This window comes from Chiloscyllium plagiosum, unplaced genomic scaffold (assembly GCF_037043375.1).
Source record: "Chiloscyllium plagiosum isolate Xiang-an unplaced genomic scaffold, Cpla_swu_hap1 HiC_scaffold_31, whole genome shotgun sequence".
NCBI classification, from domain to species: domain Eukaryota; kingdom Metazoa; phylum Chordata; class Chondrichthyes; order Orectolobiformes; family Hemiscylliidae; genus Chiloscyllium; species Chiloscyllium plagiosum.
Window position 1 is genome coordinate 30,332,868 of NW_028270169.1, and position 23,992 is coordinate 30,356,859.

General features: G+C 38.3%; 1 protein-coding gene across 4 annotated transcripts in view; it reads left to right on the forward strand.

Annotated features, from left to right (window-relative positions):
* The window catches only part of usp32 (ubiquitin specific peptidase 32), a 214,057-nt gene extending 199,128 nt beyond the window's left edge, over nucleotides 1-14,929 (forward strand). For 3 of the 4 annotated variants that reach the window (XM_043718523.2, XM_043718524.2, XM_043718522.2), the window contains 8 exons: nucleotides 197-381; nucleotides 2,743-2,829; nucleotides 3,283-3,403; nucleotides 3,636-3,827; nucleotides 4,852-5,095; nucleotides 5,404-5,876; nucleotides 11,345-11,437; nucleotides 12,740-14,929. In XM_043718523.2, the coding sequence (XP_043574458.1) occupies nucleotides 197-381; nucleotides 2,743-2,829; nucleotides 3,283-3,403; nucleotides 3,636-3,827; nucleotides 4,852-5,095; nucleotides 5,404-5,876; nucleotides 11,345-11,437; nucleotides 12,740-12,913 (1,569 nt within the window). In that variant the 3' untranslated portion in view covers nucleotides 12,914-14,929. The remainder of the gene's footprint in view (nucleotides 1-196; nucleotides 382-2,742; nucleotides 2,830-3,282; nucleotides 3,404-3,635; nucleotides 3,828-4,851; nucleotides 5,096-5,403; nucleotides 5,877-11,344; nucleotides 11,438-12,739) is intronic. The other variant, XM_087977391.1, reaches the window with a different exon arrangement.
* The last annotated feature ends 9,063 nt before the right edge of the window (nucleotides 14,930-23,992 follow it).

Sequence of the window (23,992 nt, forward strand, 5' to 3'; positions counted from 1 at the left end):
ATTAGCCTGACTGACTATCAGGGATCACAGCCCAGCATTAATGGAATGTTTGTACTATTTATATTAATTATGCATTTTTGATAAAACATTGAGACTTCTTCTTGTAAAATAAAAATTACCAGTCATACTTTGGAATCCTTTTGATCATTTATATAAGCATTATGGATTTTACTTCAAATATTTTTCTTTTGTACAGATGCGGACAGAATTGTATTTTCTGTCCTCACAGAAAAATCGCCCCAGCTTATTTGGCATGCCACTTATTGTACCCTGCACTGTACATACTCGCAAGAAGGACCTCTATGATTCTGTATGGATACAGGTTTCACGACTTGCCAGCCCTCTGCCACCTCAGGAAGCAAGTAACCACGCTCAAGACTGGTTAGTGAAAATATGATTTCTTTCTCACAACAATTTCTCTGGAACTCTAGGTTCTGGACTGAAGTGTACATCAGTTACCCTTCCCATTATGTAACATAGTTATATTATTGTCAGCAACAGACAATATTATATTGTAGCATACAGTGCTAACTAAATGTGGAGGAGATGGAATGGCACAACTTATGTTCTTTCTAAACTTCTTATCATATCTCAGCCCTAAATTGCATTTTTTGTTGAGCAGTTACACATTCAGTATCCTAAAGGAGCCAACTTTGTGTTTGACCTACATAGGAATTAAAGTTGTGTACCAATGTGCAGCTTAGAAGGCCCACTGGATGCAGGGCAACAGCTGGTACCCATGAAAGTTTTGTGGAAACTGCCTAAGGCCTTGCAACATCTTATAACTTGGGCAGTGAGGTGACACAACAATTTTAGTCCTTCATATGTTCTTCTGATTATATCGGAATCTACAAGAAGAATTCTAACAGTTGATGGAGTGCGGCATTATGGAGCCGAGCAGAACTGGAATCAATGGGTATCCGGGGCAAGCTGTCTGATGGTTAGTGTCATACCTGACACATAGGAAGCTGGTTGTGTTTGTTGAAGGTCAATCATCTCAGCTTCAGGACATTTGTGCAGGAACTCCTCAGGCTAATGTCCCAGGCCCAACCATTTTCAGCTGCTTCATCAATGACCTTCTTTCCATCATAAGGTCAGAAGTGGGGATGTTCACTATTGATTACACAATGTTTACCATCATTTACAACACCTCAAGTTGCTTCAGCAATCTATGTCCAAATGCAGCAAGACCCAGACAATATTCAGGCCTAGGCTGAAAAGTGGCAATTAGTGGCTGTAATGTGCCACACACATCACAAGCAATGACAATCCAACCCATTGCTACTTGACATTCAATGGTGTTACCATCACTGAATCTCCCATTCTCAACAACCTGGGGGTTACTACTGACCAGAAACTCAACTGGACTAATCATTTAAATACAGTGGCTGTAAGAACACAGCAGAGACTAGGTATACTGCAGTAAGTTACCACCTGACTTCCTAAAACCAGTCCACCATCTACAAGCCAAAGTCAGGAGTGTGATGAATATTCCCCAGTTACCTGGATGAGTGCTGTTCCAACAACACTAAAGTTTGACAACATTCAGGGCAGAGCAGCCTTCTTGATTGCCACCACATCGATAAACATCCACTCCCTCTACCACTGACACTCAGAAGCAACATGTTTGTGTTATCTACAAGATGCACTCTAGAAATCTACCAAAGATCCTTAGACAGCACTTTCCAAACCCACTACCACTGCTATCTATAAGGACAAGGTTAACAATATTACCCACAAATTCACCTCCACGCCACAAATTCACCTCCACGCCATCCTGACTAGGAAATACCTTGCTGTTCCTCAGTGTCCAAAATCATGGATTTCGCTTCCTAATGGCATTGTGGGTTGATTATTTATCACGAGAGAAACAATGTAAATGTAAAGAAGTTATGCTTCAGTTTCATAGGGCATTGATGAGAACACACCTTAAGAGCTATGTACAGTATAGAGAACTTATGGGAAGATGTTATTACGTTGGAAGCAGTTCATTGAAGGCTTACTCGACTAATACCTGGAAATAGTAGATTGCCTTATGAAGAAAGTTAAACAGGCTATGCATGTACTTTCTGGAGTTTAGAAGAGTCAGAGGTGAATTAATTGAAACATCTAAGATGCTGAGGGGACTAGATTGGCTGGATATCGAAAGCATGTTTCCTCCTTTGAGTGATTCTAAAACTAGGGGTCATTGTTAAGAATAACAGGGCATTTTGAACTGAAATGTGGAAGAATGTTTGTTTTTCATTGAGGATGAATTCCATTCATCAAAAGGCAGTGGATGCAGAATCATTAAATATTTTCAAAGTACAGATTGGCAGATTCTTAATTAGCAGGAGGATGAAAGATTGAGGATATGCAGGAATGTAAAGTTGAGGTTAAAATCAGATCAGCCATGATTTTATTGAATGGCAGAGCAGGACTGAAGTACCGAGTGCCCTACTCTTGTTCTTTGTTCCCATGACTGCAGCAGTTCAAAAAGTCACCTTCACGAGCAGCTGGGATGGGCAATAAATGCTGACCCAGCCAGCAATGCTCGTGATCCACAAGTGGATAAAAAACTAGCCATGCACAATAATAAATGTGTCTGATTTTCACTGCCTTGCCTTGACTATAGCAATCTTGCTGTTGAGTTAAATATTTGTAACTTTATATTCTACTATGTAATGTGCAAACAAATCTTTCAGTGCATTGCATCATACGTTGTTTTCCAGACTAATACTGTACATTGTGTTTGTATTCTAGTGATGACAGTATGGGTTATCAGTATCCATTCACTCTTCGAGTTGTTCATAAAGATGGAAACACATGTTCATGGTGTTCATGGTACAGGTAACAAAAGTCCTTTTTACTCTGCTAATTGCTCTTTTCAATAGTAATGAAGAACTTGCAAGACTTAGAGTTTATTACAGACTCTGATTTTAGAAAAAGATTATTATACGTTTAAAAGTGCATCATTGTGTGCCCACAAACAATTTTGTTTTACATCACAGCCTTGGCTGACATCTACTTGGTCCATAACTTATCAATCCAGAGGCAAGATCCCTTGCTTACTATTGGACAAACTGGATGTATTCTAAAGTCAATTGTACTTCTTTACTCTTTTTATTTCACCATAGAATATTGTTGGTGAAGATCATAAATTGCTTACCTTCCAATTCTGTCCAGGTTCCAGTCTCTTCAGTGATAAAATACAAGATGTGTGGAAAAATACTTTTTGGGATAACTGTATTTTGCCAATTGAGGTAACATTTCATCCTGAACAGCACTTTTGTTCTGATGTAGATTTTGCAGAGGATGCAAGATTGACTGTTCTGATGAACGAGCTGCTGTTGGAAATGCTTACATAGCCATTGACTGGGATCCAACTGCTCTACATCTTCGTTATCAAACATCACAGGAAAGGGTAATATTTCACTAAATTCATTGGATAATGTTACTACAGTGTTACTCCTATTTTCTTGATTTTAAAGCTTTTCTAGTACTCTAAATAACAAATTCACCCAATGTTATTGTGAACATAAAAATGATCCTGCCAGAATAATCAAATGGACAATTCTGTGGTGTACTGTACAATGCAAAGTTATTGCAAAGACTATAATTGATCACCATCCGTTTTAATTGTTCTACATGTCTAGATCTGTGAAGAGCATGAAAGTGTCGAGGAGAGTCGGCGAGCTCAAGCAGAGCCCATTAATTTAGACAGCTGTCTTCGGGCATTCACTAGTGAAGAAGAGTTAGGGGAGGACGAGCTCTATTATTGTTCAAAATGTAAGACCCATCGCCTGGCAACAAAGAAGCTTGATCTCTGGAGACTTCCACCAATTCTGGTACTGGGCTTAAAAGCCACTTGATTTTAATTGATAACTAGAAAACTGTCTTGTCTCCTAGACACCGATAACTTTAAAGAAGGTATTTGAATCCCATTGACCAACTTGATTGATCTTACAAAGTTAAAGTTTTAAGGTTTTACTGTCATAAACAAACCTAATTGGTTTAGGCAGCTGACACCATAAAACTACAAAAAAAGTTCTTCCAGACAAACAATCAAAAATAAACCACCACAATTATATCCTATCTCTCCCATCTGAGCTCTGATGACATGGTTTTGTTTTTACCTTTTTCACCCAGATAACTTATAACCATTGCAATCACTGTTTTGGTGAGGATTACATTGGAGATTCTTCCTTCCATTAAAACTATATTCATCTTTCAATTTTGCCTAAAACTTTCCACAATTGATTACAATCCAAGTGCAAGGAGAACCTTTAATGTAATCCTATAATGGCCACCTTTGGGCTATTCCCTCCAAAGCTCATTTCCCTAGCTATGTGCTTCATGTGGACCTTATTCATGTAACATGCTAATTATCTTACCTCCAACTCCATTCTGTATAGAAATTAAAGAGGAGAGTTTATTATGATTTGGAGGTGCCGGTGTTGGATTGGGGTGTACAAAATTTTTAAAATCTCACAACACCAGGTTATAATCCAAGAGGTTTATTTGGAAACACTAGTTGTCGGAACACTGCTCCTTCATCGGGTGGTTGTGGACTATAAGATCGTAAGACACAGAATTTATAGGAAAAGTTTAGTGTGATGCAACTGAAATGATATATTTAAAAAGACCTGAATTGTTTAAGTCTCTCATCTTTTAGAATGACCATGTTAGTATTGAAAGACTCAATACATTTATTGCTAAGATTTTGTAAAACATGCAAAACTAAGTTACAATGAAGAATTTTAGAAGTGACTAGGGCAGATATCATCTGGCATTTACATGTCAAAAACAGGTCACTTGTGTTTTGTACATTAACTTGGTAATAACTATACTTCTGGTTTGCTTTGTTTTAAGATAATTCACCTGAAAAGATTTCAATTTGTTAATGGCCGTTGGATTAAATCGCAGAAGATTGTTAAATTTCCTCGTGAAGGTTTCGACCCCAGTGCATTTTTGGTGCCACGGTATTTAACACGTACTGAACAGCAGATTACACAAATGGAACCGAAGAAATCCGATTTGGGAAACTCCCAGGGAATGGGGACTGGTGGCTCTGAACCACAAGCTGGTATAAACATGAGTATTTTGAATTTAAAAGGTACTTAATTTATAGCTTTTGTGTCTTAATTCCAGATATCTAGTACTTAAAATTCAATTTGGATTACATTTGGATGTTTGTGACGCAGTGTAAAATAAGTTGATGGCGATGATTTAATTAGGAGTTTTTTTTTTAAAACCTGAGTCACTGCCATTTCCAACTTTCATGACAATCTAAATTAATTTTTGTAGATTAATCTAGTCAATGTTACAGTAAATATATACTTCTATTATAAGATACGTTTTCGATAATCAAGCAAATATTATGGAGAAAAATTGTTATTTTTCAGTATTTATCTTTAATTGCAGCGTCTCCACCTTCAGGAAGAAAAAATCATAACTCATCAAGCAAAAGCAATAGCCCTACCAATAGCCCTAAACAAGGAAAAAACAGAGGTCGACTTCGCTTACCGCAACTTGGCAAGAATAAGCTGTCAAACAGTAAAGAAAATCTGGACAGCAGCAAGGAGAATAACTGTGATATAGATCAAATATTGGAGATGAAGAATGTCAGAAATGCTCATTTCGACCAAATGGTGGATGTCACTGATAAGGCAAACTGCTGTGGAGGAGACAATGAGGGGATAATGCACGAGGTTGTAACAGCTCAGGACAATGAATTGATTTTGGTCAATGGAGTGTGTCACAATAAGCCACAGAATGGATTTAGAAATTGCAATAGTAACGGAGAATGTGAAAGTCATAAGAATGAAGACGTAACTGCAGATGACCAAAGAGTTCCACTCCATTTGAAGCCTCTATATAATTTATATGCAATTTCTGTAAGTACACTATTTTTATAATCTGTTGCAGAATAAGCTCTTTAGTTGTCTGATAAACATTCCAATATTAATAAACTTTTTAAACTCTTCTGACTAAAATTCTACAGGTTTTAATTTTAACTATATTGTAATTTTAACAGTAAATTAATCTATAGGAATTCAACCAAAATCATTGACTTACGAATTTTCTATTCTCCAAGCACATTTGTTCATGAAATGAACTGAAAATTCCACAATTTATGAAGAATTCAACTTCATTCTTTTCTATTGTTAACTCACTCAATAATTCATTGAGGTGATCTCCTTGAAAGCAGACATGTGTACTGACTACTTTCACATTTTTTTTGATCTTCACTGGGACTATTCAGTGCTAACTGTCAGTTCATAGTAAAGTTTTCTCAGGTTTTCTGTTGAAAGTTACCAATGATGTCCACACCAATTAACTTCCACTTGTGAATCTACTGACAGGCTGATTAATGGCTTTACTGATCAATCTATATTATTCCTGACAAAAATCTGACAATGTCATCATCAGTACCAATTGGAACTTCCAAAAGCATTTGATAATGACCTTGGTTTGATAGGAATGCATGCTTAACTATTTAAATAGCATCAGTGCCTATTAAAAATAACGGATTAGATAAACATTTCTGGCATGTTAATCTTTACATAGTGGCTTGTTGATAATTCATCAAGTTCTTTTTTACATCTTTCCCTCTGCCTCATCCAAGTTGTTAAGATAGACTTTCCAAATTGGACCAGGGATGCTAAGAAATTCTTCAAAATAAAAATGACAGATTTAAAAATGTAATTATTTGTTCTGACTTGAGAGCCCTTGTTATTTTTAAAGGTTCAAATGAAACCACAAGATGCTTGTATTTGAATGATTTTATCCCTAGTGTCTAGATCTAGTTAAATATATCTGTATTCTGAGATGATAAATCTGCCAGGCTATTTTTTAGGAATGAAAAAAATGGTATTTGATCCTAATGAACCATCTTAAAGAAATGAATCAATTATAACTAGAAGCAAAAATATGTATGTATCTTAATAACCTAGAAAATAATCATAGTCAGGCCTAATTTTAATTCATGTTCCTATTTTCCGGATGAACCTCATTCAGACAGGTTGTCCACAGAACATCATATTTGCTCCTTTTAATTCAACACAGGGAAGTGCACAGAACTGCACGAGCAGGATGTTTGTTCACTTTTCCTCTTCTGGCCTCACCCCACTCCCATTTAGTGCATCTTAAACTAGGAGAAATTGAACTCTCAGCCCCTCATGCTCAATCTGTAACATCACTCTATTTACCCTCATGATATCAAAAGCCAGTTTAAATTACCACAGATTGAAGGCTGAAAATTCAGTTATTTCCATAGGTCAGGAATAGCCATTAAACCCTTGTGTGCTAACTTTCTATTTTGATGGACTCAGCCATGTATTCATCCTGACTGTCTGCATACAACCTTGAAGAACTCATTAATTAAAACTCTTAAGTTAATTCAGGATTCATCTATCACTAGTGTCTCTCTCACACATCAAAAGTAATCACTTTTTTTAAAAAACTGTGACCAGAATTGTTGCCTTGAACGGCAAGAATTCAATTTAATTACTACCTCTGGAATCCTGTTCCATAGATTGAGTGCTTCTTAGAAAAGTAAATTTCCAACTATACTTTGATTTCTCAATTTGAATAAGCTATCAATTCTATGCAGTCTATTAATGTGCAATAATCAATAAATTCTATTTTAAAATCCATAAACAAGTTTGCTTTCTAGCAAACTCAACAGAAGACACAATTGAATGCATTCTGCTGCTAATGTCCTAACCTGTGAAATTTCCTCCTTAAATGTCTTCACTTTTCCATTGCCCCTTACTGCTTAAGATGCTCCAAGAACTCACCTTTATGTCCTTCTGCTACAATAATTCCTAACATGGCTCAGTGTCAAAAATTATTTGATAAAAGCTGCTGTGAAGGGTCAGAATACTTTTGCTTTAAAAGCATGATATAAATACAAATTATTATTAGGCCATTGATCATTCTGCCTGAGGATCCAGAATGTCATCTTTGTGATGTGAAGATTAGAATGGCTAACCATATTCTAACTGAGAGCTTATTAAAATTTAAATAACCTTATTACCACATTTCTAACTTTGTACTGAACAGTTGAAGTAGTACAGCCCAGGTCCCTGCTTCCTTTGACTGCATCTTCCTCATACTGTACTTGAAACTTTTGAGGAATAATCAGCAATCATCTCCAAATCACTTATCTGTCACTACTGATCTACTCACTAGTGCTTTGTGTACTTGTGTAACTGCACATTCACATTGAAAGATGTTTGTTGGTCTTGACTACACACACTATGCAAAATCCAGTTGTACTTAATTTCTTTCATTTTGAGATCCAAACTTCAATGCATTATGTCATTAATGTTTGATGTCATTAGCAAAGTTAAAATTGCATAATCAGTGTTCTGCAGATTTTGAATACATGTTATAACACAAATCTAAGTCTGAGCCTGGTGTACCACTGTAGTAAACAGAGTCCATTAAAAGTTAATTCTCGTTAAAACACTTGTGTTTTTTGCAGAATAAAAGACATTGTTAATGCTTTTTCATAAAAACCATAAGACATAGGAGCAGAAATTAGACCATTCAGCCCATCGAGTCTGCCCTGCCTTTCAACCATGGCTGATAAGTTTCCCAACCCTATTCTCCCACTTTCTCCCTGTAATCCCTGTAATCCTTGACAATCTAGAACCAATCTATCTCAGTCTTAAATATACTCAATATTCTGGCCTCCAGAGCCTTCTGTGGCAATGAATTCCAAAGATTCACCACTCTCTGGGTGAAGACATTTCTCCTTACCTCCATTCTAAAAGGTCTTCCCTTTACTCTACAGCTGTGTCCTTGGCCTAGTCTCTCCTACCAATGGAAATATACCAATGGGTATATGGATTTCAGCAAGGCATTTGATAGGGTTCCCTATGGTAGGCTCATCCATAAAGTCAGGAAGTATGGGATACAGGGAGATTTGGCTATCTGGATTCAGAATTGCTTGGCTGACAAGGCAGAGAGTGGTTGTAGATGGAAAGTATTCTGTCTGGAGGACAGTGTTGAGTAGGGTCCCGCAGGGCTCTGTACTTGGGCCTCTGTTCTTTGTAGTTTTTATAAATGACTTGGATGAAGAGGTTGAGGGGTGGGTTCGTAAATTTGCAGATGACACAAAGGTTGGAGGTGTCGTCGTTAGTATAGAGGGCTATTGCAGGCTGCAGCGCAACATAGACAGAATGCAGAGCTGGGCTGAGAAATGGCAGGTGGAGTCCAACCTTGGTAAATGCAAAGTGATGCATTTTAGAAGGTCAAACTCGAATGCTGAATATAGGATTAAAGACAGGATTCTTGGCAGTGTGGAGGAACAGAGGGATCTGGGTGTGCAAGTACATAGATCCCTCAAAGTTGTCACTCAAGTGGATAGGGTTGTTAAGAAATCATATAGTGTTTTGGCTTTCATTAACAGAGGGATCGAGTTTAAGAGGTTTTGCTGCAGTTCTACAAGTCCCTGGTGAGGCCACATTTGGAATATTGTGTCCAGTTCTGGTCGCCCTACTATAGGAAAGATACAGAGGATTTGGAGAGGGTGCAAAGAAGGTTTACCAGGATGCTGCCTGGACTGGAGGGCTTGCCTTATGAAGAAAGGTTGAATAGGCTCGGACTTTTCTCTCTGGAGAGAAGGAGGAAGAGAGGAGACCTAATAGAGGTGTACAAAATAATGAGAAGAATAGACAGAGTCAATAGCCAGAGACTTTTCCCCAGGGCAGGATTGACTGGTACGAGAAGTCATAGTTTGAAGATATTAGGAGGAAGGAATAAAGGAGACGTCAGAGATAGGTGTTTTACACAGAGAGTTGTGAATGCATGGAATGCGTTACCAGCGGTGGTGGTGGAAGCAGAGTCATTGGGGACATTTAAGCGACTGCTGGACATGCACATGGATAGCAGTGAATTGAGGGGTGCGTAGGTTGTTACTATATTTTACATTAGGATTAAATCTCGGCACAACATCGTGGGCCAAAGGGCCTGTTCTGTGCTGTACTTTTCTATCTAATGAGAGCATCGCCCTATGGTCTGGTAAGACAATGGTGAGTTAATGTGATACCTAGCATCACACTAGTACTTAAATTCATGTATCATGTTGTCATTTGTGGAACAGGCAGAATGTCTTTTAGCTTGACGGCAACATCCTGTTAGTGGTGAATACCAATCATGTTGTTCCTGTACTCTAGTTGCATGAAACTGCTAATGTTTGAAGCGTCTTGCCCTTCCAAAGTAGTCTGAGGTAAACAGAGCATGTTTTAGGCCAAAAGTGATGACCTTATGTCCATTCATTAGTTTGTGAAATCAAAGTAACCATTAATCTGCAGAATGACGTTGGTGTATCCATATTACAGTGTCGTGCTTACAACTTAAACAAATGGCTTCTCTATTTAAGAGGTGATAATTACTCAGAAGAATGTAAGATGAAAAGCTTCCACAAAATATGGTTTCACCAAGACTCTAAATGTTACACCCAACCAAACAAGTAATTGGAAAACATTTACGGTTATGATGCTATAAGCTGATAGTTCTCATGAATCACTAAATACAGCACTGAAATGTATTTTTGGTACACTTAGCCCTTTTAGAAAAGTAACAAGATATCCGTTTTATCTCAGGTGGTGACTCTTCTGAAACCATCTTTGGGTGTCCACCATAAATTTTGGATGACAGTCTGAACAGTTATTAAGGAATATAAACCAGCCTATTTTCATCTTTATTCATCTTCTGTCTTCTACAGAGTTTCTTTAGATCTGAGAAACAAAATAAATTTTCCAATGGACATATTTGATTTTTAACAAAAAGATAGTAAAAATTAAATGAAAATGCAACAGATTTTTTTCCAAAATCTACTTGAGTCTTTTTACTGTTTTCTGTGGCTGTCATTTTATAAATTACTTCTTTTTATGTACATAAATATTGCTGATTATCTTCTGTAAATTATTTGCAATTAGAGAAGAGAAAGGTGGTGATTATTGCTGGACTGTTAACTAGATAAAAACAAGGAAACCAGATTCTAGATTAGAGTGGTGCTGGAAAAGCACAGCAGTTCAGGCAGCATCCGAGGAGCAGGACTGTTAATCCAGAAACCCAAGTAATGTTCTGGGGACCTCGGTTTGAACTCTGCCATGACCCATGGTGGAATAATCTGCCATCCTTACCTCATCTGGCCTACATGTGACTCCAGACCCACAGCAATATGGTTGATTCTTAACTGTTCTCTGGGTAATTAGGGATGGGCAATAAATGCTAGCCTAACCAGTGATGACCTCATCCTATAAATAATTGTTTTTAAAAGACTGCGTGTAATAAATCAAAAGTAGTCCAATGTTATTTGTTAACAAAATAATTTGCTTTATTCATCTAGTGCCATTCAGGAATTTTGGGAGGAGGCCATTATGTCACATATGCCAAAAACCCCAATGAAAAGTGGTACTGCTACAACGATAGCAGCTGTAAGGTATGTTAATGCCGCAGTTTTATCCTTTTCATTATGAAAATATACAACTTGTGTAAATTGAACATAATCATTCTGGTACAGTGTATATTCTATGGCATGTCCAAAATATGCCATACTTAGCTAACTCAGTGACTTCCATTTCTATGGTACTTCTCACAATTGTACACAGAAAAATAAATTTAAAATGTAGGTAGTCAAGGAGTAAACAAAAAATGCTGATAAAGATTATAAAGGTTTTTTAAAAAGATATCCGGAATGAAAATTTTAACTACATGGAACGATTGGAGTGTTTGTTGTTTTCATCGGAAAAGACATTGAGTAAAGAATTAATTGAAATTACTAAAAATCGAGGACTGGATAGAGTGGATAGTAAGGTCCTACTTCCCATAGCAGAGCAGTCAATAACTAAGGCACATAGGTTTAAAGTAATTGGCAGGAAGATTAGAAGGGAATCATTTTTCTTTCTCACTCAGTGGGGAGGTGTGGAATTCCTGGGGAGTGCGATAAACAGATATCCTCATTACATTGCATAGATGTGATAAGGCTGTTGGAGGGGGGCACTACAGCTTAAAGAATGGCTGCAGCTCAGAGAAAAAAAATCATCTTGTGTAACTCTGACAGATGGATGGTTATGTTTATGGGTTGCTTGGGTTAAGTTTAAGAAATGGAGTTTAGAACATATTGGGAATGACGAAAAAACACAAACCATTGAAATATTGAATAGTTGGGCCTTTTAAAGTGTGAAATACAAGAACTACTGGTTTCTGTAGTAGCTGGAGGGCAGGGCAAAATTGGACCAGAATTTCTAAATATGCCCTTGGTGTAATTGATGTGGGCATTCATGTTTCTTTTGGCTCAAAGGAAAAAGCTTTTAGTAGCAGCTTAAACAAAAGATGGCAACCAAGATAGTGAATGGACTTCAGAGGAATGATAAAGTGAAGATATGAGCAAAAGAGGATTGCTCCAATTTAATCACAATTCGCCTAAAAGTTATGGGTAAGACGATGAATAAAAAGGTTTTCTGACAGTGAATAGATGTTTTATCCAGAAATGACTAGTTCAGTCTATAGTGGAAGTGGTGAGAAACGTCTGCACAGAATGTTCTGATTTCCTCTTTCCTTCAGTGACCACAATCTTGATTGATTAAATACTGTGTACATACATTAGATCATATTTTTGTTTTATGATTTTTTTATTTCTTATCTGAAAATGATATCCTGGTTTATTACCCCTAACCCTTCTCTTGTAATTCCTCTAACAATATACTATGAACCTAATTTTTTTTTTCTTTCTCCATTCCAGGAGGTGCGTCCTGATGAAATTGATACTGATTCAGCCTACATACTTTTCTATGAACAACAAGGTGTGAACTATGCACAGTTCCTGCCAAAGACAGAAGGCAAGAAGATGGCAGACACGAGCAGTATGGATGAAGATTTTGAATCTGATTATAGAAAGTACTGTATTCTGCAGTGAATGTGTTTTTCCATTTTCAAAATGCCATGAGATTTCAGAATGACTGGGCAACAAAACACTCCAGATGAGAATTTCAGGGTTGGACAGGATTTCTGCTCAAAATGTACTGCTTCTGCAAATAAATTCTATGTGATTATGAAGCATAAGGAAAAAATGTAGAAGTTGAATACAGATGGTAATACTGATTTTCCAGTTGTTAATTGCAACGTATCAGTAGCCAATATGATCTGCTACCTCCTTTTCTTAAACTATGAGTTTCATGCATTGTGTTGACGAGACCAGAATGGTAGCATGCCAGAAATTTAAACTTCCTAAAACATGGGCTACAGCATTTTAACTCTAACAGAGTTATCATTAACTGATTAGACTATATTTTCCCCTAGTGAATTTGAAGTGATGGTTCATGAAACACAATTTGCATTTGTTATCTTTTTAACAATGACTTTAGCTTGTATTTTTAATGTTATATAGTTGTAGAAAAATCAATATTTTAAAACCTGTGTAAATGTTTCAGAATTAGTCTTTTTGTTCAATGTAAAATTCTGAGAAGTTACAAAATATGTGCCATGATTATTTAAATCTCTTCACCCAAGTGAGAGTGAACTGAACTGAATGCATTCAAGAATTTAAAAAGGTAATACAAAGTTGAGTTGTGTTTCTTGAATCTTCCTCACTTCTGTTTGGTTGATTTACACGTTCCTTAAACATAGAAATAATTAGGTTAAGCTACACTTTTTATTTTAATAATTCACATTTATGATGAATTTGGAGCAAACTATCTTCAGGTTTTTTCTGGCTTGGCTAAAACTAAAGAAACCTGATTTAGAAGGTTTGAGAGTGTTGTATTTAAACTTCACCTGCATTTACAGCACTGCTGTTTGCTATATGATTTGTTTAATTGATATTATATTACAAGTACTTTGGGCACAGGATTTTTTTTTTCACTTTTAATATTTATTTGGATTTTTAAATTCATATCATTACTTGAGCTACAAAATGTCCATAAACCTAGAAGCATTTTAAAGCAGAACTGTTTTCTTTGGCATCATAAAAATAACTTAGCAGAAACAGATGATTTGTGATCTATTTTACTATATTCAAAACTGGAACAAACATTTGATATCCAGAGCTAGGTACTATTATTGAACAGTGTTTTACCTTCAAAGGTCATTGCAATTCCCACCCAATGTGATTTTTATTGATATCCAGCAAAATCCTACGGCTACTTCAGATGGTCTTAAATATATATGTGTATGTGTGTGTGTGTGTTCGTTCATATAAAGACTACTAATTAAGCTCTATTAAACGGGAACATTGGCAAATACAATGTAACATAATTTGGAACCGATGGTTCCTTTGCGCAGTTACAGTCTGTGTAACTAATTCTAAAAGTGATGGCTAAATGCAGTACCTCATTGCTTGGTATTCTAAAACAATCTAGCCATACTTTCTCTACACAATACCACTGAAGCAGTGATCAAGCACTTAACTATGTCATGCATTTTTAAATATCTTGACAAACACAGGTGCGCATTATGATTAGAACAAAAGCAACAATTTTACATTGTCTCTATAACTGTTCCTCTTTTTATGTTCTCCAAGAGTTGAAAACAAAAAAGCCTGAGTGATTGTGTGAGAAATTAATATTTTAAACCATCCTTTCAGCCACAGCCCTGAAATAAGGGCCGGTAGTGCAATCTACTGCTGTATTGTGTTCTTACAAGTCTGTTATAGATATAATGGTTGAAAAATATTTTTTTTATTAAATTAAATCATTAATAACTGCAGAATTTATTAATTTATCTGAGTAACTACATTACATCTTATTTTGTAAATTGTAAAAAAAATGACATTGCACTGAATTGGAAGATTTTTATGTACATAAGTGCTTTGTAAATAAACAAATAGCAGTGATGTATTGTAATACGATCTGTAAAAACTGTACTGGTAATTGTATATGGAGTGAACTTGTTCATCTGTAACTATTAAAACAATAAATACAGTGGCTGGAGTGACTGACTTGAATAAATGTGTAAATAGTTTTTTTGATAAAACAGGAAGTTGTAACTGAAGGAAATTTGTCAAAAGTGAGTTCTATATAATTTTCTGAATTAGGTTAACTTCACAGGAAGCTGAAACATGCATTAAAAAGGCATCTACTTTTATACAAATTATGCTAAATAGTAAACAGTTACCATAAGTATTAAATATTTGTGATATTCTAAGGAACTACAAACATCCTATATTAATATTATCTAATATACTAGCCATCAACACAGCTATTTGGGAAACTATATTAGGGTAGCTCAGTGCCAAGGACACCAGTTTGATTCATTTCATCCTTGGGCGACTATCTGTTTGGACGTTCTCCCACTGTCTGCGTGGGTTTCCTCCAGATGCTCCTGTTAGGTGAACTGGCTATGCTAAATTGCCCATTGTGTCCAGGGGCATGTGGGGTTACAGGGATAGGGTAGAGGGGTGGGTCAGAAGGTTGGTGTGGACTTGATGGACCAAATGGCCTGCTTCCACAGATTCTATGATTAACCTTCCCTGCTCCAAAGAAGAAAACCTGAGCTTATCCACCCTCTCTGAGCAACATCCTGGTAAATTTCCTCTGCATCTCCTTTAATACAATCAGATCCTTCCTATGGTTTGGTGACCATAACTGCACAGTGTTACAGCTGTGGCCCAATCAAAGTCCTGTACAACTCCAATATAACCTCCCTGCTTATATAATCTATGCCTCAATCATACTACCCTGTTAACCTGCCCTGCCTTTCGGGATTTTAGACAAACATCCCAAGCTCCGTGTGTTCCTCCATGCTTCCTAACATCTTGCCATTGATTTAGTACTCTAAATTATTACTTATAAACTGCATTGCCTCCAGTAAAATAACTGTCACCCTCTGTTTCCTGCCACTGAGCCAATGTGCCAAGTTACTCTCTCTTCCATTTGTTTTTACCTCCTTTACTCTCTCCTACACAATTGGTCACTTCCGCAAAGTTTCACCAGATTTGTTCAACATGACCACCCTCTGATAAAACAATGCTGATTATCCTCCACCAAACCTTGCTTCTCTAAATGGAGATTGATTCTCACCTTTAGAAATTTCTCGTACAATTTCCCTTCTGATATAATACTCGATGGCCTGTAATTCCCTGGTTTATCATCTTTACCCTTCTTGAATTAACTGTACTCCAGTCTTCTGGCACCTCCCCTGTGGCCAGAGAGAAATTAGAAATTTGGGTGAGGGCCCTTGCAATTTCCTCCCTCAACTCCCAAGCAGCCTGGGATACAACCGATCCAGATCTGGGATTTATCCACTTTTACATCTACCAACATCTCTAATACTTCCTCATTCCTTATGTAAATGTGCTCGAGAACCTCAATTCATCTTCCTGGATGTCTGGAAACAGAATTGGCTGACCGAAAGAAGAGGGTGGTGGTAGCCTGGAGCTCGATGACTAGTGGTGTTCTACAGGATCTCTTCTGGGATCTCTGTTCTTTGTGTTTTTTAGAAATGACTTGGATGAGGAAGTGGAAGGATGGGTTAGTAAATTTGCCAATGACACAAAGGTTGGTGGAGTTGTGGATAATGTGGAGGGTTGTTGTAGCTTGCAACAGGACATTGACAGGATGCAGAACTGGGCTGATAAGTAGCAGATGGAGTTCAACCTGGAAAAGTGTGAAGTGATTCATTTCGGAAGGTCAAATTTGAATGCAGGATGCAGGGTTAAAAGCCGAATTCTTGGCAGTGTGGAGGAACAGATGGATCTTGGGGTCTATGTCCATAGATCACTCAAAGTTGCCACCCAACTTGATAGAGTTGTGTGTTGGCTTTCATTAGCAGGGGGATTGAGTTTAAGAGCCATAAGGTTATGCTGCAGGTCTATGGAGCAGACCACACTTGGAATATTATGTTCAGTTCTGGTCACCTCATTATAGAAGGATGCGGAAGCTTTCAAGAGGATGCAAAGGAGATTTACCAGGATGCTGCCTGGACTGGAGGGCATGTCTTATGAAGAAAGGTTGAGGGAGCTGAGGTTTTTCTCATTGGAGTGAAGGAAGGGTGAGAGGTGACTTGATAGAGATGTACAAAATGATGAGAGGTATAGAGAGAATGGATAGCCAGAGACTTTCCCATGGTGGAAATGGCTATGACAAGGGGGCATAATTTTAAGGTGATTGGAGGAAGGTTTAGGGGGATGTCAGCCTTTACACTGGGTGCGTGGAATGCACTGCCAACAGTGGTGGTAGAGTCAGATACATTAGGCACATTTGAGCGACTCTTGGGTAGGCACATGGATGACAGTAAAATGGGCTCACTGAAGATGTTACCTAGTATGGGGACGAAACTTCTGAAAATGAATCTTCCAGCTCAGTGAGCAAACCTACATCCAGAACCTCAACCTGAGCTACAAATCTTCTCAAAACTCATTAGGTGAGTTGATCTTAGAGTAGGATAAAAGGTCGACACAACATCAAAGGCCAAAGGGCCTGTATTATGCTGTTCTTAGTTCTATACCTATGTCCTCTTCCTCCTGAGTGAAGAAAGATGCGAAGTACTCATTTAACACACTACCAATATCCTTCTGCTCCATGCACAAATTTCCTTCAGGGTCCCTAATAAGTTCCTCACTTTCCCTGGTTCTTCTCTTCCCTTTGATTTACTTATGTAATATTTTGGGATTCTCCACAATCTTGCCCTCCACTGTTTTTCATGCACCATCTTTGCTGTCCAAATTGCTTAAGGACAATTTCTCAATTCCATTAGGGCTCCATTGATTTGCTTCTTTTTGACCTTTTAAAAGCCTCTTTTTGCCTATTTATCCAGTTCTGAAATTCCAAGACAGCCACGTTCTCCACATTGCTACAATTCAGACTAAAGGGAACATATTGGGCCTGAACTCTCCCCAACTGCCATTTGAACACTTCCCTCTGTTCTGTCACAGATTTACCTTCAAGTATTTTTCCAAATCTACTTTGGCCAGATTCTGCCTTATTTTAATAAAAACTGTCTTAACCCAATTAAAAACATTTTTACAGACCCTCTTTTTCTTAAAATATATGATGTTGTGGTCACTATCACTAAAGTGCATCCCCTATGCCACATGAAAACACCAGTCCAGCTTAGTTCCCCAGAATTGGGCACAGCACTGCGCTGTTCTTGAATGGACCTTGGAGGATTTGAACCCTCCAAACTCTTTATGCTATGGTTATCCTAATTAATGAGGTAGTTGAAATCCCCTAAACTAACCACCCTACTATTTACACAGCTTAGTGAATTGACTATATATGTGCTCCTCTCGTCTGGTGAGTTTCAAGGCTTATAATATACAGTACTCCAAACAGTGTGTCTGCCCCCTTTTGGTTTCTACTATCTATCCACAAAGTCTCATTTGATGGCACTTCCGAGATATCATCCCTCCTTATTGCAGTTGCTGACTCCTTGATTAATAAAGCAACACCACCTCCTCTCTTACACCTTACCCTTTTCTGTCTGAAAATTTAAGTTGTGAGTCTTGTCCTTCCTTCAGCCATGGCTCTGTGATGGCAGCAACATCACAATTCCACATGTCCATACCTTTCTTTCATCTCTTACATTGAAGGGCCCCCTCTCACCCTACTTTCTTAAGGCAAAACATGGCTGAACACCTCTGCCTAGATTCCTTTGCTCAGATATTCTGAGTCACTATGAAATTAACATATTGTGTACCCTGCCCTGTTGAACCGGTTAAATTCCTTCCAACAACATCAGCAAATCCTCCCAAAGAAGGTTAGAGGGGATTTTGAAAATTGAATTTACATAAATTTGGAGATGCAAGGACTGATTATAGATTGTTAGCAATGGCTTTATGCATGGGAAATCACGTCTCTCAAACATGTCTGAGATTTTGGAGGATGTAACCAAAATGATAGATAGATGAGGTCAGAGCAATAGATGTTGTCCACATGGACTTTAGTAAAGCCTTTGATAAGGTTCTGCATGATTGACTGATCAGTAAAATTAGATCACATGGGATTTGGGCAGGGCTTGACAGTAGGAGACAGAGAATGGTAGCGGAGGGTTCTTTTTTGGACTGGAAGACTGTGACCAGCAATGTTCTGCAGGAAATAGTGCTGGGTCCACTATTGTTTGTGATTTATAGGTGCAGAAAACATTTCTAAGGACTGGAGGGCTTGAGTTATAAGGATTGGCTGGGATGTTTTTCACTAGAGCATAGAAGGATGATGAATGACCTTATGGACGTTTATAAAATCATGAGGGATCTGGATAGGGTGAATAGCGAAGGTCTTTTCCCTAGGGTAAAGGAGTTCAAAACTAGAGGGCATATTTTTAAGATGAGGAGAGAAATATTTAAAAGGGACATGAAAGACAACTTTTCCCACACAGTGAATGATTCGTATAGCATGGAATCAGACCCTTCGGTCCAACCAGTCCACAATGACCACGTTCCCAAAATAAACTAGTCCTGCCTGCCTGCGCTTGGCTCATAACCTTCCAAACATTTCCTATTTGTGAACTTATCCAAATGTTTTTTAAACTTGCAAAAGTACCTGCATCCACCACTTTCTCTGGCAGTTCATGGCACAAACGAACTACTCTGTGTAAAAACATTGTCCCTCATGTCCTTTTTAAATCTTTCTCCTCTCACCTTAAAAATTTGCCCCCAGATTTGAACTCCCCTACCCTAGGGAAAAGACCCTTGCTATTCACCTTATCTATGTCCCTTATAATTTTATAAATCTCAATAAGGTCACGTCTCAATCTCTGATGCTCCAGTGAAAAAAGTCCAAGACTTTCCAGTCTGTTTTCAAACTCTCTATTCCCAGCACCCTGCTGGTAAATTTTTTCTGAACCTTCTCCAGTTTGATAATATCCTTCCTATAACAGGGTGATGAGAACTGGACACTACTCCAGAAGAGGCTTCACCAGCATCCTGTACAACCTCAACAAATCATCCCAACTCCTATACTCAAAGGTCTGAACAATGAAGGCAAGCGTACTAAGCACCTTCCTAATCACTGTGTCTAATGTGATGCAAATTTCAAAGAATTATGTATCTGAACCTCTAGGTCTCTCCGTTCTACAACATTACTCAGGGTCCTGCCTTTAGTTGTAGAAGTCTTGTTGTTTGTATTACCAAAATCTAATACCTCACATTTATCCAAATGAAACTCCATCTGCCACTTTTCAGCCCACTGATCCAACTGATCAAGATCTCTTTGTAATCTTAGATAACCTTCTTCATTGTCTACTACATCAGCGATTTTGGTGTCATCGGCAAATTTACTAACCATGCCTCCTATTCTAATCCAAATCATTTATATAAATGACAAACAAAAGTGGACCCAGCACCGAACTCTGTGGAACACCACTGGTCAAAGGCTTCCAGTCCGAAAAACAACCCTCCACCACCACCCTCTGTCTCCTACCATCAAGTCAATTTTATATCCAATTGATAAGCGAACCCTGAATCCCATGTGATCTAACTTAATTAATCTACCATGCAGAACCTTGCCATAGGCTTTACTAAAGTCCAAGCAAACAACAATCCTGTCCTCATCAATCTTTTTGGTTACTTCATTAAAAAACTCAAATCAAATTTGTGAGACAATTTCATTTGCAATAAACCATGCTGACTATTCCTAATCAGTCATTGCCTCTCCAAATATATGTAAATCCTACCTTTCAGAATACCTGAAAATGTGTTGCTGGAAAAGCGCAGGTCAGGCAGCATCCAAGGAACAGGAGAATCGACGTTTCGGGCATAAGCCCTTCTTCAGGAATGAGGAAAGTGTGTCCAGCAGGCTAAGATAAAAGGTAGGGAGGAGGGACTTGCGGGAGGGGCTTTGGAAATGCGATAGGTGGAGGGAGGTCAAGGTGAGGGTGATAGGCCGGAATGGGGTGGGGGCGGAGAGGTCAGGAAGATGATTGCAGGTTAAGAAGGCGGTGCTGAGTTTGAGGGATTTGACTGAAACAAGGGGGGGGGGGGGGAAATGAGGAAACTGGAGAAATCTGAGTTCATCCCTTGTGGTTGGAGGGTTCCCAGGCAGAAGATGAGGCGCTCTTCCTCCAACCGTCGTGTTGCCATGGTCTGGAGATGGAGGAGTCCAAGGACCTGCATGTCCTTGGTGGAGTGGGAGGGGGAGTTAAAGTGTTGGGCTGTGGGGTGGTTGGGTTGGTTGGTCCGGGTGTCCCAGAGGTGTTCTCCTTTCAGAATACCAACAAGTTATCCACCACTAATGTCAGACTCGTCAGTCTACAGCTTTTAGGCATCTCCTTGCAGCAACACTTAGCCACCCTCCAGTCCTCCCGTACTTCACCCATATTTATAGATGAGAAATATTTCTGCAAGAGGCCCTGTAATCGCCTCCCTAATTTCCCACAAAGTGCTGGGATGCACTCGATCAGGTTTTGAAAATGTGTTCATCTTTATATTTTCTAAGACCTCCATATTTCCTCTTCTGTAATGTGAAATATCAATATTTATTTCCCAGAGCTCTCTAGCCTCCATTTCTTTCTCAACAGTAAAAACAGACAAAATATTCATTCACTATCTCTCCCATCTCTTGAGATTCAACATAAAGATGATTTCGATGATCTTTAAGGGGCCTGACTCTCTGTCTAGTTCCTCTCGATGTATTTGTAGAATCTTTTTGGATTATCTGTAACCTTATCTGCTGAGGTTACCTCATATCCCTCTTTGCTTTCCTGATTTCCTCCTTAGGAATGCACTCTTTATACTCTTGGAGATTCATTTGATCCCAGTTGCCTACATCTATGTTTCTTTCTTATTCTTGACTAGAACCTCAATCTTCATTCATCCATTGTTGCCTCATCTTACCAGCCATGCCTTTCACTCTAATAGGAACATAATGCCTCTGAATTCTCATTATCACACTTTTGAAGGCCTCCTACTTATCAGTCATCCTTTTACCCACAAACAATCTACTCCAATCAACTTTTGAAAGTTCTTGTTTCATACTCTTAAAATTTGCCTTACTCCAAGAAAGAACTTTATCTTCTATGGAAGACTTATCCTTTTCTGTAACTATTTTAAAATGAATAGTATTATGATCATTAGTCCCAAAGTGTTCCCCTACTAACACTTCACTCACTTGCCCTGCCTTATTTCCCAGGAGAAGGTCAAGTTTTGCTCTTGCTCTAGTTGGAATATTTACATATTGATAAAGAAAATTTTCTTGAACATATTCAACATATTCTTCCCTATCCAAACCTTTAACACTATGGCAGTCCCAGTCAATGTTTGGTAAATTAAAATCCCACTACTATCACAACCTTATTCTTACCCTGTTTCTCAGTTTCCCTCTGACTACTGGGGGTTCTATAGTACAATCACATCAAGGTGATCATCTCTTTATTATTTCTAACTTCAACCTATATATTTTCATTAAATGATCCCTCAGAAATATCTTTAATTACAGTAACAATGTTTTCCTTATTCAAAAATGTATGCTAAATGAACGGCCAAAGGTGGTGGTAGATGCAGGTACAGTTACAACATTTAAAATACATTTGGTTAGGGACATGAATAAGAAAGGTTTAGAGGGATATGGGCCAAACACAGGCAAGTGGGACTGATTTAGTTTGAGAATGAACAAGTTGCACTGTAGGATCTGTTTCCATGCTGTATCATTCTATGTGTCCTCAAACGGAGGTCAACCCCTTCTGATAACTAAAACCGAAACATCCAGAGAGTATCACCTCATTTCACAATCTGTTAAAAGTAGTACGACAAGTGGTATAACATACCTCTCACCACACCCCCTACCCCAATCTGTTATAAAGGAGTGGTTAAATGAAATGAAATCCTTTCAGTCACTCTATACTCAACAAGTAACAAATTATTTATCTAACTCCAAAGTGAACAATTCCCCTCTACTACTAACTATTCCCAAATTAAACAAAATTCTCATGGTACACAGTTTCAATAAATACAAGTCTATATAAGATACTATAACATTTAGTCTCTTTACAGCCAGGATACATCTTCCAGAATGCTCCACTCCCTCTCTGCTAATCTTCTTTCCGGAACGCTACCTCCTTTGAATTCTTGCGTCAGGAACACCTCTCTCCATCGAATTCTGGTGTCAGGAATATTAGCCCTGAACCTTTAGTCAGATTACTCGGACAGCTGAGAGAGCTAATCTCTTAGGATGGCGGTTTGGTCTCTGCCACTTTTCAAATGCGATCTGCTTTGATGACTTATTAATTTTTCTATAGTCCAATTGGTTCTAGGTTGTCAAAATCATCAGATTTAAACTTAATTGGTCCTTAGTCTCTAAGTGCCTGATTTAAATTAATTTTAAAAATCTGTTGTCTTGGTAAAAATGCTGCTTTGCCTGCTAACAGTATAGCCTTTTGATACAAATGTTTCAATTCGAGCATTCTGCTGCCCACAGACACTCATTTTTAAATTGCTAAGCATAAATAAAACATCTTTTAAAGAGGCCGTGCACTTCCTCCCTTCCCTGCACCCCCCCCATAATTTTACAATCATCAAATTCTAACATCCTGTCTTCCAATCTACAAATACGCTACCCAACTTCGCAATAAAAAGTATGTTAGTCCCACTGTGTTTCAGGTGCAGACCATCCCACTTGTAGAGGTCCTATCGCCCCAGAAACAGTGCAAGTGATCCAGGAATCTGAAACCCTCCTTTCTGCACGAACTCTTGAGCTACACATTCATATGCCCTGTTCTCCCACTTCTGTGCTCGTTAGGACATGGCACCAGGAGTATTCTAGCGATCACAACCTTTTTAGGCCCTGCTTTTTTAATCAACTGCTTATTTCCCTGAACTTGTAATACGAGGCCCAATCCCTCATTCTACATGTATCATTGATACCAATGTTTACCTCTGTCTTATCACCCTTCCCTTCAGGAAGACCTGCGTCCACTCAGTGACATCCCTGACCCTGAGACTAAGGAGGAGAAAGTGAGGGCTGCAGATGCTGGAGATCAGAGCTGAAAATGTGTTGCTGGAAAAGCGCAGCAGGTCAGGTAGCATCCAAGGAAAAGGGGAATCGACGTTTCGGGCATAAGCCCTTCT